The sequence below is a fragment of the Megachile rotundata genome, chromosome 2, assembly GCF_050947335.1.
Source record: "Megachile rotundata isolate GNS110a chromosome 2, iyMegRotu1, whole genome shotgun sequence".
Classification (NCBI taxonomy): Eukaryota; Metazoa; Arthropoda; class Insecta; order Hymenoptera; family Megachilidae; genus Megachile; species Megachile rotundata.
In genome coordinates, this window is record NC_134984.1 from 8,344,636 (window position 1) to 8,357,631 (window position 12,996).

Sequence of the window (12,996 nt, forward strand, 5' to 3'; positions counted from 1 at the left end):
AATATAGGAATCTCGAAACGTGGGAATTTCGAAATATAGGAATCTTGGAACGTGGGAATTTCGAAATATAGGAATTTCAGAATGCACGGATTCAAAATATAGAGATTCGATATATTTGAGAATCTTCGAATTTTTGGTTACAAGCATTCAAGATCTAGTGATATAAAAATCTAAGAATTTACAAGTATAAACATTAGAAAGCATAGAAACTTGAAGACCTAGGGATTTGGTGTGCAAGAAATTTATAAATTGAGATATAGAAATTTCAAAATTTCTTCTGTACAGAAGTTTGAGAAATTAGGAATATTGGGATGCAAGGATCTCTAATATAACAACACACACGTCACAAAATAAATTTCTACAGTAAAAGAAGAAAGATAGATTTGGTTTTGAGTGTACTTGTCTTACGATGCTGCCGCTTCTAGCAACCCTGTTGGATGCGCGCAAATATGCAGATGGTGTCAAGAGCGCATGTACACAACAGTAATTTTCATTTTATACCTCTAAAACAGTAACAGCTGCATAAACCACCTCATAAAATGTTGAAATCTCAGTACTACAAAGCGAGGACTTAAAAAACCTTTAAAGATCGCACCAGCGAGTACATTGCTGTCAAAAATAAGAGACAATTTCTTAATTTGTATAAAAAATTGGATATTACCGCGTTCTCTCGTTTAATTAATTTTATAACTATTTTTATTGACTGCAATTAGTAGCTGTACATTCACTGAATGGGTTTTACATGAAATTTTAAATATGTTTCCAACTTAGGTCACAATAAATTACTAGAAATCGTAATCGAATTTAAATATCCTCTAAGCCAGTGATTTTTGGATGCACATAGACTAATGATTTATTGTAGAGAATGTGCAACAAAATTGGATAATTCATTGGAATTGATATAATTTCATTTCAAAGCAGATTGGTGGTTTACATATGTCCTCTACCTGTTCATACAAAACTAATCCTCTCTAACTGTATCCTCTTCATGACCATTTTATGTATTTGTGAAACATTTTTCTTTAATGTTTTTAAAAACGGACAGGATGTTTTGGGTGATAAATTTAGGTGGACATTCTATATAGCAAATGTATTTCTGAATTTTCCATATTATACTTTTTATAAACACATGATTAATACAAAACCCGAACGTAAGTTTCTGTAATAGATGCTCATGTTATTGCAAAATGCTTACTTAAACACAAATATTTTGTATAATATTTAAATATGAGACATATAGTGGCAACTTGATATAGAATAATTGCAATAATCATGTACTATAATACACCGTTGAATTTGACAAGAATAGGCACTTTTGTTAATAACAAAAAGAAATTAAAGTTTCTAAAAAAAAAATTTAGGGGGAGGCAATTTAATTTTTGCACAAAAATTATTTTTATAAAAACCGTTTGCATAGATTTGTAGGTCTAAAAAAACCAGTACAACTTTTGTTTTGAACAGTTTTTAATATCCTCCGATTTTTACGATCCTTAAACAATATAAAGGTTGGTATTTCCCATATAACTAATATAAGGGTTGGTATTTCCCATAAAGTAACAACGAATTACATTTATATTCTCAGATAGATCTACTGTAGAGATATGCAAAGCTTCATAAAAATGTACGTGTACTAATCAGTAAAGTTCCACTGTTAAGAAAATATTTTCAAGGACTCATTTATTTATAATACTCAAAATTATTTAGAAGAATAGTGATTCATTACATTCCTCCGATGTACATAAATTGAATAAAGCATCTGATGTTAGCACTGTCACATAACGATTTTGTGTGAAAAAGCAGAGAAGTATAGATTATAATTAAATGTGGATATCAAACCTTTTAACTGAAACAAGAACTGCAATTCGCAGCTAAAACTGGATATATTCACGACTATATGCTTGATCAATATATTTGTAGAAATGCATTGAACAGGTATAATTTAAACAGTTTCCACACATCGCAAGCATGCTTGAATTATGTCATCAACAACGTCAATTATGATCGCGTCACCACTCCTCATTTTACTGCATTTGCAGTTGCACAAGTTTGCATTGTTTATACGCATTCGAGTATATTTATGCACATACGACCTGTGCAAGTATACAGTATAGAAGTTCAAACATTTTCAGGTTGCTTGAACGATCAAAATATTTGTGTAACGTTATCATATACACACTTATGTATGTTTACGTAGTAAGTGTGTACATTGATACAGCTCAAGTATGTAGTTACGTGGATAGTCAGCTTGCCCGACAGTCACAATTCCCACAATCTAAAATCTCGATGATCCAAAATACCAATAGTCAAAATCCTGACACTCGTAAGATCGATAGCAATTATTCTTTTATTTCTTATAAAGAGAAATATTTGCTCTCCTTCAAATAACTAAATTGGATAAACCATTTCAATCCTGTTGATTTTTTTTTATATGTATATTTATTATTGTAAATTGTTATCGCTATATAATAGACCCCTTCGTACTGCACGATTTTGGCTACACTAATTTTTCTCTGGGCCTTATAGATCCGAAAACATTTAAGGTGCTAATAATTCGACTCCTTCTCTAAATATTAAAGAGGTTAATAAAATATTAAAATAACGTTTGGATTTTCACATGACGATATTTTGAATCATCGAAACTTTAGATTGTTTGGATTTTGACTGCTCGGCTTATAGGCGACGGGATGTTGGGGTGGACTGCCAGCTTAACGTGTAGTGTTATATTCTCAAAAAATTCTCAATATCGTGAAATCAACTGCGGAAGAAAGAATAACGTATTTTCCCATCCAGAGTTTTGATGAAAGAGAATTCTAGAGAATTTGAGTTTGAAAAGTTTCGCTGTTGAATTGATAAGCTGACTTTCTGTATCATTTAGATTTAACGAATTTTTTATGACAAATACTAAATTATATTCTGCCGTGATTGCGCAGTGATAAAACCAAGCATTACCTCGACATATAAAAAAACGACAAGCAAAACACTTTACTGCCAAGGTTTAAGGGTTTTGACAAGTAGATGTGATTAACAATAAATCAAAAAATACTCGCTAGAATATACTGACTCTTTGGATTTTATTGCTGCTATGGGTAAAGAACCATTGATTTGGAACTACAAATGTGTCTAAAAGGTGGAAAAACCGTTGAACTAGACTCCAATAGTGTCATACAATTCTTCAAATTTCAAATATGTAATATTTCAAATTTCGAAACTACTTGTATCTCACAATGAAATATTATTTCCGATAGTTCTTTAACTTTCATTGGAACATAACAAATTAATACGTTGTAATCGACATTTTGTGTATCTAATATATTTATACTTCTTTTTTCCTCCTGGAACTGAATGCCTGTAAGAGTAATTGCGTCGGTACTTCAGTTATGGCTGACAATATGAACGCAGATATGTAACTAAGTGCCCATATTCCGAAACCCGTTATAACCTAAAATGAAATAAATGTTCGTTATAAAAATCGGTATGTAGTTTTCGGGATATGACTGCTATTATCAACTTACATAGTAATAAATTCCAGCGTGGACAGCGTAATCGCTAAGTGCACCAAGTAGTAATGCGAAAATTGGATTTAGAAGATAAGCGCAATACACTACTCTACTGGGAGGGATCCAATAGGGCAATGATAAAAATTGATTTATAGTAGCTGCAAAAATAACAAAATACTTCAGGAACTTTTCAACAAAGTATAATCAAATATTTATCGGTTATTAATCCTTTTTAACGGGTGAAATTGTAATAAAAATATAATACATAGTATTTAATTAAGAAAGGCAGTAATCTTTGATTCCAATTACCTAAGGAAGTGAGTATACAGATATTGTTAGATATTGAAACTTTTCAGTTTCAAATATATGCATTTGATAACATATATTCAATACGGTAATTATTTATGATATTTCTCAGAGTGACTTTAAAATGTGTCAGCGAGATCAATGTTCCAAACAATCGCGTTTATATTTCTCGATCTAAATTTTTAAGATATAAGTAAGAATAGCTTCAATTAAATTTATGTGTAAATCTAACCGAAGTTGTTTCGAATATCTTATCGTTGAAAGTTATAGTGCACTGTCGGTCATATGAATAGAGAAGATTTCCGAGAACATTGACCTTGACAATGCATTTCAAAGACATCGAAATCGAAGGTGATTTTCTTTTTCTTGAAGTAATAATTTACCTGCATTGTTCGTAAGGCAGACAATTACAAGCCACGCTACTGCAAGACTCCAGCTTAGTCTGCTAAACATTTCGTAAATGATCGTTAAAGTAGCAGACGTCGTTATCATTGCGGGGCCATGTATAACCAAATAAGCAGATAAAATACTAATAAACCAACCGACCGCTAATGCTTTCTGAAACAAATAATAGAGGTACATTAAAAATACCAGTTAAGTAATAAAGATTAAAATACTGAGTATTATACATATAAATGTCCGTAATCATTGATACCGTACACGTAACATCATGCATGATAAAAAAGAATGTAGTAATGTTTCTTATAGCACTATATGGGCTTAAAGTGAAACTTTTATGGTAGTATAATGTGCCATATTTCGTGTGATTACTCCCGTTGCAAGCCAATATGTCAATATAAAAACGAGATTAATTACTTTTGATAAATGCAATTTATAGTTCCATTTTTCAAGAAGCAGAGCTGTGCCAATTGCCACTATGTGAGGTATGATTCTTATCCAGGGTCGTATATAGATATATGAAAGTGTTTCGATTCTCGAATCCAGTCTGCAAACATTACATATTATATTTTAATATTAACGCTGAAACATAACTTGATTCATTGTTCATATGATAACACATATTTTGTATAACTTACGTTTTGACATGACCCGTCGTATATGTTACGTAACCAGCGGACAACATGGATAGAATCAGCGTAACTATACCTAAGTTCACGGCAGAAGAGTAATGACTGAAATGTAAAATTTCAATCAGCATTTGTGCAGTCAAAAGTAGGCAGAAAGAAAACATTTACCTGACCGATAGCTTCAATAAGAAGGCACTAAAAATAGAGAACTGCATTTCACTGGCAACTTGCCAAGTCCAGGTCATGCACTGAAACAATTGTTTTCTTTAGTCGGTACTCTCTGTAAGATATATCGTATATTAACAAAATTATATCTACCAAACTGTCCCATTCAAATAAGTTATGAATGTAGAGGATATTTCTCCACCAGTATTTCAAGCACAGTTCGGGTATCGGCTCAACAACATATGCCATCAAAAAGTTGTTGTTCCAGGTAAAGATTAAAACTCCCAACATCATCGTAACGACATATGGTGGTGTAAGTCTGTTCAATTTTAATTCGAAAAATTTATATAAACAAAACATATGGGTAATTGTAAGTAGATATATTTGTGTGCAACATAGGCTTCTTTTGCTTTAGGAGTAACATGAGGCTACGAAGTTGCAAAGTTCCCTGTTCGTTTAACATACACTCATACTCATATATATACTACCTTTTCTCCGAAACAAAATATTCCAATATCACAAACAATGTATGGAACATTTAATTTCAGATTTGGTGCATTTTACCAAACTGTCATGTGAAAAATTCATGAAAGTAACTATAATAAGATATTGTCTTTTTAGTGTGAAGATGTTTGTTTTTCGCGTGAAAAATTTTGATGTGATCTAATTAAGAAGAAGCCCAATTTATATAAAATGAACGATGATGCGCTTTTCTGAAATTTTCATTTAGCACTTAATTAGTTTAAATAAACTTGTAATATTGGTCACCGATGAGCAACATGGCTAACGCGATAACTAGGGAAGCCTAAGCTGAACGCGATCATGTTACGATGATCGCTGGTGACAGAGGTACGTGCTATAATGTGGAATACCTGATTAATCTTTTGATGACTAGTATTAGAAGATCGTACATATTCTGGCGAACTGAAACTATCTTCTTTCTTTTTCTTTGCGACTTAAAATGTCCAAATGCCAACAGAAAACCTGCAAGGAAAAGGAAGATATCCGCAGACCATATTGCATTCGCAAGGAATTGATTTTCCATTGAATTGTTCATTCGATATAATTCCCACTTGTTGCCTGCGTAGATGAAATATTGTTGCTAACAACTTACATCGGGAAGAGGAACGATTATATAGTTTTAATCTTTAATACGAATAGCTGTCTCACCTGTAACACTCATCGTATAGTATCCACCATGAAAGAACATAAGCCACGTCGATCCAAAAAATTTAATGCCATGAAACGCTGTTATATCTTCTGAACTGGACTTTAGTTGCAATATCTGCTTCATGTTCGATGTGATCGAAAAGGATACAAGAATTTGTTCGACGCAACCACCTGGCTCCAACTTTTCAATAGCCTTCTGATCATATTCTGGTTTTTGTTCCACTTCGTCTTTCAATTTTTATTAAGTACATTGCATTGAGTATCGTGTTATGTTAAAGTTAAGTACCTAAGATTTGTTCGGTTTGTTTACCTGGTTTCAACTTCTGAACTATATCCATTGAATAAGGTTCAGAATTGTGATCCACGTCTTCATTCAGATTTCCTTTTTGAACATATTAAATACCGCATTATTTATGTACATGTTAATTTTAGAAAGAAATATTTCATTAATACGGTTTAATATTCAAAACAACCGCGTCTATTATTGAAAATGTTAGCAATTTCACGTTTAATCTAAATTGTGTTATTGTCATCGCTGACAATAAAAACGAAGACAATATCAAGAAATACAGTAGAATATACATATTATAATGTTTAAGTCATATATCTGGTATCGCATACTGGCGAATTAATACTATCTCGTCCCTTTTTCGTACATTGCATTGCAGCTCTGTAGTCGGTTTTGAGATACTTATGTTCATGAAGATTTACTTTTGGAAAAATAAAAGTTTAGAAAACACCATAACTCCATAATGACTACACATTAAATATGATCATTTGAACTTCAAAAGATTGTAAGTATACATCTGTGTATGTAATATGTATTTACCCATTGTGCTGCTCCCGTTAGAATGGCATTTTGTCAATTTTTGCAAACGTTTCCAATATATAAAGATATCATACAGCGTTCCCGCTACTACTACTCCAAACAATGCTGCCAAAATAGCACTACAAACAGAATCTTCGTTATTCTATCTGTATTTAATAACTTATTTACTAACTGTCAAAAAAATTCTAAAAATTCGTTTAACGTAGCAATTCTCAATCATTTATATTTACACAATATAGCATTATCTTTATATAATACTTACATAATATACAGGGTGTGCCACAATTACTGTAAAAACCGAAAAGGGGTGGTAGGTGGGGCGACTGTGAACAGCTTCTTCCTTCACCAAAATATTGGTTGAAGCTCCATTTTCGAGTTATTAGCAAAAAACACTGACTAATAAGAGCGCGCATAGACCGGCGCGCGACAGCTTCGAATATGACGGCCGATCGTCGACGTGAACAAACGTATCGATACCGCATCGGTATATCGTCGGTATAATAGGAAGCTGTTAGATGAAAGTTAAATTGAATAATGAATTAAAAAATCAAGAATAATATTAAGTCCTTCGTTATTCTTAAATAGGAGATAAACCATTTAATTGTTGTTCACCCAAACCAAGTATACTGTATTTATTTTATGCCTTCGAAAAGGAAAAAGAATAAATTCACAAAAATCAATTTTGTCAACTATACTAATGGAGGAAACGGATAAATTCATGTTTCAAAACGAATAAGGAACCTGTCTACGAAATGAGATAGATTTGGAATGGAATATCTAATGTAGTAACTCACTGAAGTGAAGTAAATCAATTCCTACGTACGTTTAATTTTAAAAATGCAGAAGCAACTTAAATAAAACTTACCTATTGATCCGTGGAAAAACTAGCTTCGATAAAAAATATTTGTGCCTGTTAAATTCGTTTGTACTGTTGTACGGAATTTTTAAATAATGTAGCAAATGCTAACTTTGCCTTTCTACGTGGTGATTTATTTTACTTAGTGTGTTGCTTTGAAATGTTACAAGAATTCTGTCTTAAAACTATCGTGCTGGTCTTTTTATTAATTTTCGGATGTAGGCGTGTATTCGGAGGTAAGGACTAAAACTAAGGTGGGAAAAGTCGTTGTCCGATCATCTGTTTTTGGTAATGCGGGGGTTGTTCTTCCCTTTCCTCGGGGCACATGTTTTGGAAAAACCCAAGTTGGCGTGCAGGTAGTGACAAATTTTGCCTATGGTTTATGGTGTGGTTTATGAGAGGGAAGTAATTAGATTTTAAAGCGGACCGTAATTTAGGTTTTTTCCTTGACAAGCGTGAATATAAAAATTAGAAATTGGGAAAAAGACCCTTCCTGGTTGTAACCAAACGGCGCTCTTAACAGTGCCATTGGGTAGATCCACCGATCAGAGCATCAACAGCTGATGTCCTGGCAGGGTCAATGAACTTTCAATTTATTTCACTGTCGTTTTCTAACAATTGCACAACATAAACATGATCGGCAAACGGACCGAATGATTATTCATAGATATGTATGTTTAACGATACGCTATATTTTTATTATAAGGTATCCGAATTGAGGAATCGAAATTATATTATATTTTATTAGAAGACTGGCCACGGATCGCGGTTTCGTTCACGATCGCGAGGCGTACTTCGTGAACGGTTGCCATACAACGACAATCTGTTGAACGACTCCGGCGTCGATCGACAGTCATCGTTTATTGTCGAAAAAAACCAGCCGAAATAAAATGTATCGTAACTTTTAATCGGAAATTCTGTTTTCTTGCTTTCGAGACAGTAGAGTTAAAATTATTTACGAATATTCGTCCACGTGTTTTTATTCGATCTGCTTACGCATCAGGTTTACAGTGACTAATTAGTGAAAAGTGATAGGGAAATTGATAATTAAAGCTAATAATGAAAGATGACAGTGATAGGTGACAGTAAATTAAATTGAGAGTTTCTGTGCGGTGATTTATTTATACTAATAGTAAGGATCGGTGGATTGACCCGGTGACAGAGATGCATTTTCATCGTGACTATTTGCGGTTCAATGGGTATATAACAAATTTTTATTTGTTGAATAGAAAAGTTATTTAATTTTTAAAAAATGAGAATTTGTTCTTTTTCATCATCACAATATCTAACGAGAATAATTTTCTGTATTTTATCTATTATTCCTTTGCGATAACCAATACGTTTATTGAAACGTATCGAATAAATTCGATTTATTCTAATTAAGTGAGTAGGGACTAATTTCGTTATTTCTTATCCATGAATGAATGATAATTCAGCAATAACCCAGATTTTTCTATTCATTATTCGACATAACTTTCATCTAACAGCTTCCTATTACATCGACGTTATACCGACGCGGTATCGATACCTTTGTTAACGACGGCGACCGGCCATCATATTCGAAGCTATCGCTCACACTGTCACGCGCCCGGTCTATGCGCGCTCTCATTGGTCAGTGTTTTTTGTTAATAACTCGAAAATTGAGCCTCAACCAATATTTTGGCAAAGAAAAAGCTGTTCAGTATCGCCCCATCTACCACCCCTTTTCGTTTCTTACAATAATCGTGGAACACCCTGTGTATGCTTATACACGCAATACGTACATGATTGTTATTATTTTGCCATTTAATAGCCACGTGTACTCGTTCTTTAGATTCGAGACTTTGATCAACTCAAAGTCGGTTGAATAAAGGTGTCCGAATGGATGGAGTTTATCGCGTATTTTATTTACCATTGTGGCTACTTCATCTTCGGTACAAGAATCGGGTAGGCAAAGCCCCAATATCGTCACATTCTACAAAAGTGTCATTTCTCAAACCATTTTATATCGTTACGATTAGCTGATAATTTAGCACTTTTGAAATATCTTATGGATCTGCTGATCATTTACCTCGTGTTTAGTTTAAATTTCAAATTATGATTCAATAATCATTTTCAGATTTAAAGTAGCAATTCAAATCCTCGAATTACAGATTTATGACCAAGTTACTTGTGTGTATAATTAATAGAACACGATATCCTGCGGTACAAATCACTATGCAGATACTTACATCTGAACGCGTAGAGAAATCATACTGTATGGTGCCACGGTTTCGAAAATAAGCACCAAAGAAGTTGACCGTAAATGGCGGGAACTCGTCGGCTGGATTACGGTACAGAGAAATGTTCTTAGTTCTTTGGGACGAATAGGCTATTGGCTTTCTTGTGCGGAGATAATTGCATTGTCCTCTATTTCCTACCCAAAAATTATTCGCCGTAATGAATCCAGATGTTGGTTGGCCACTTGAATCCAACACTTAAAAACAAAAGCATTCTCTTTTGTTAATCTAAAACTAGTATTCTAAGTCGAAGAATTTTTCGTAGCTACAGTACTCAAAGAAACAGGTCTCATTAGAAATAGTAGAAAATAGAAAATAATACAAAATTATATATTCTATTAATAAATAATAGAAAAAGGTGCTTCTAGCCATCTTTTTATCCACTGTTTTAGCCACCTTTATATTTTATAGTGCTAATTCCTGTTTCTCTTTTCTACTCTTTACTTTGAGCTGATGACTACGGCGCGAATCAATGACATTTTTATTGCTTTCACCTGTTAGATTCCGATTTATTAATCAGATTTACAATAAGCACTTAGGATCTAGAAGCACGCTGCGATTCAACTTCTGTCTAAACTCGAGTATATCGATGATAATGTTAAAAGACGTTCTGGAGAGTTTCGGAGGTTCTTTTAAGGATTTGGGATTCGGTCTTGGAGGTAGTGACAATGACGAAAAGGACCAATAGGGATTGTGGGATATCGAGGAGTCAGGCGTATTATTCAGAGTCAGTGAGTAAGGGTTTAAGAGTTGCGTGACTAATTGTGTACGGAAAGATGACGGGATTTAGTTTGGAACATAAAAATATTGATTATTTCTAGAGTGATAAAGATACTGACTAATCTAAAGAAATAAAAATATTGATTAACCTAAAGCGATATCCAACACACCATACTTCTATCGACTGAAAAGGGGATAGCTAGATAAGGAGGTCAAAAGTGCCTTTAAATCAAATTAATCAATGAACATAGTAGGCCTCTAGCATCTAGCCGCTAACCTTACTTGAAAGGTAGTTACAGGGCGAAACGCAATTTATAGTTTCAGCTTTATATCTTTTGTTGTACTGTACTGAAATTTCAAAAAAGAATCAGCGATAATCTGCTCTATGATATACGCGTTTGTGAATTTTTCTAGAATTTTTAAACGCGAAATGAATTTTTAAAAAATTAAAATAATAATATAACCACATATCAAGTTTTGACTTTCGCAACATTCTTTCACCATTTCAAAAAAATTGAAAAAATTATAGCAAAGCACGTTTGTCGTAAAGATATAAACGTGGCCACTTGTTAATTTTTATTAAACAAAAAATTTTTAATTTTAGAATTTTTTAAAAATTCATTTCGTGTTTAAAAATTCTGGAAAAATTCACAAACACGTATACCATAGAGCAGAATACCTTTGACTTTTCTTAAAACTTCTGTGCGATACAGAAAAATATGTAAGTTGAAACTAAATTGCGTTTCGCCCTGTGACACCCTTCAAGTAGAGTTAACGGCTTGATACTACCCAAAACTGATTTCCTATGAAATTGATATGTTGTACTAAGTAATATGTTAATTGATTAATTTATCCTTTATCAAAGAAAGCATGTTACTAACTTGCCAGACTCCACAGTATTCTATGGTTTATTCCATCGCGATATTGTACCATGTCCGTTCGGCATTTGGTCACATTGAGTTGTTCGATACCATAGGTCACTACATAACCGGGCAAATTATCCAACACTGCTAAGTCTGATGTTATTCCGTCAATCAGTACACAAAAATACGTCAGCATTATTATCCCGATCCACTTGTACTTCATGGTATGAGTAACTTAGTATTTTAGTTGCTCAAGTGAAGTTCACGTTCTTCGTTTGTCCATAGAGTTTGAGTAACGTCGCTGAAGCTTGTTAACACTGAATTTTACTTCTGGTGTGGATCTGTGTTGAATCGGATAAGAAAGTATGGTCACGGAATGACCGACACGTTGAAAAGCGAATCATAGAACTTAAATGAAGAATAAGCTGCCGTTCAGGCTTTATATCATCAACGTTGTTATGAACCTTATGTTTTATGTATATCTATATGTTAGCTAATATGTTAGCTAAAAAAGAAGAATTCGAGACAGAAGCAAATATGTCCCCTCTTTTATGTATGAGCGTAGCGTGACGTGCGTTGGGTGAGCGGAGAGATAGTCTTAACTTTATTTGCATCAGAAGATTCTTATAAACAGCACGCTCAATAAGAAACAAGAGCTGCAGTGAATGAACTTATTCAGTGTTTGTCGAAATTCTTTCACAATACCTATATCTTTTCAAATATGTTTTTCTTGATATCATCATTGAATGAATCTTTTAAAAGACTATGATGCTTATTTATCTTCTTTTGATTTTCCTTCCATTCCATAAATATTAATGAAATACAAAACATGAATTGGTATTGTAAAGTACTTGTTTTGCTACAGTTGATGAAGTGACTATGAGCGGGAAAAAATAAATGTAATCGTCAAACGGATTTATATACTTTTGCAATTATGTATGTTTCGGTACAAGGCGCTACTGAGTGAAGATGACATTCAATTTACGTCACCGAAGTCTCTCGAGTTATACAGGGTGTTTCACAACTAGTGTAGGTCCCTGAAATGGGGAGTAACTAACGTGATTCTGTATAAGATTTCCCTTTGCAAAAATGGGATTTGAAGCTTGGTTTTGGAATTATTAAGGAAAAACACGTGCCAATCAGAGCGCGAGGATTACGCGCGCTCAGCCACTAGGCTCGACGCTGTCGCTTTCACATCTGCGCATGCGTAATCCTCGCGCTCTGATTGGTCCGTGTTTTTCCTTAATAATTCGAAAACGAAGCTTAAAACCCCATTTTTGCAAAGGGAGATCTTATTTAGAATC

General features: G+C 33.5%; 2 protein-coding genes across 3 annotated transcripts in view; one reads left to right on the forward strand and one right to left on the reverse strand.

Annotated features, from left to right (window-relative positions):
* Positions 1-12,996, forward strand: part of LOC100877441 (venom allergen 3) — a 97,808-nt gene that overhangs the window by 56,582 nt on the left and 28,230 nt on the right. The window lies entirely within an intron of this gene.
* LOC143265801 (nose resistant to fluoxetine protein 6-like) lies at positions 3,053-12,124 on the reverse strand. 2 transcript variants are annotated; one of them, XM_076539862.1, is made up of 14 exons: positions 11,711-12,124; positions 10,062-10,306; positions 9,615-9,805; positions 6,996-7,114; positions 6,477-6,548; positions 6,167-6,394; positions 5,869-6,076; positions 5,150-5,315; positions 5,000-5,079; positions 4,841-4,936; positions 4,620-4,749; positions 4,187-4,361; positions 3,513-3,655; positions 3,053-3,439 (listed from the first exon to the last, which is right to left on the reverse strand). In XM_076539862.1, the coding sequence occupies exons 1-14, from the start codon at positions 11,913-11,915 to the stop codon at positions 3,314-3,316; spliced, it is 2,184 nt and encodes a 727-aa protein (XP_076395977.1). In that variant the 5' UTR covers positions 11,916-12,124; the 3' UTR covers positions 3,053-3,313. The 2 variants fall into 2 exon arrangements, with proteins under 2 accessions (XP_076395977.1, XP_076395988.1); XM_076539873.1 differs by lacking the exons at positions 9,615-9,805; positions 11,711-12,124 and having other exon boundaries at positions 10,062-10,227.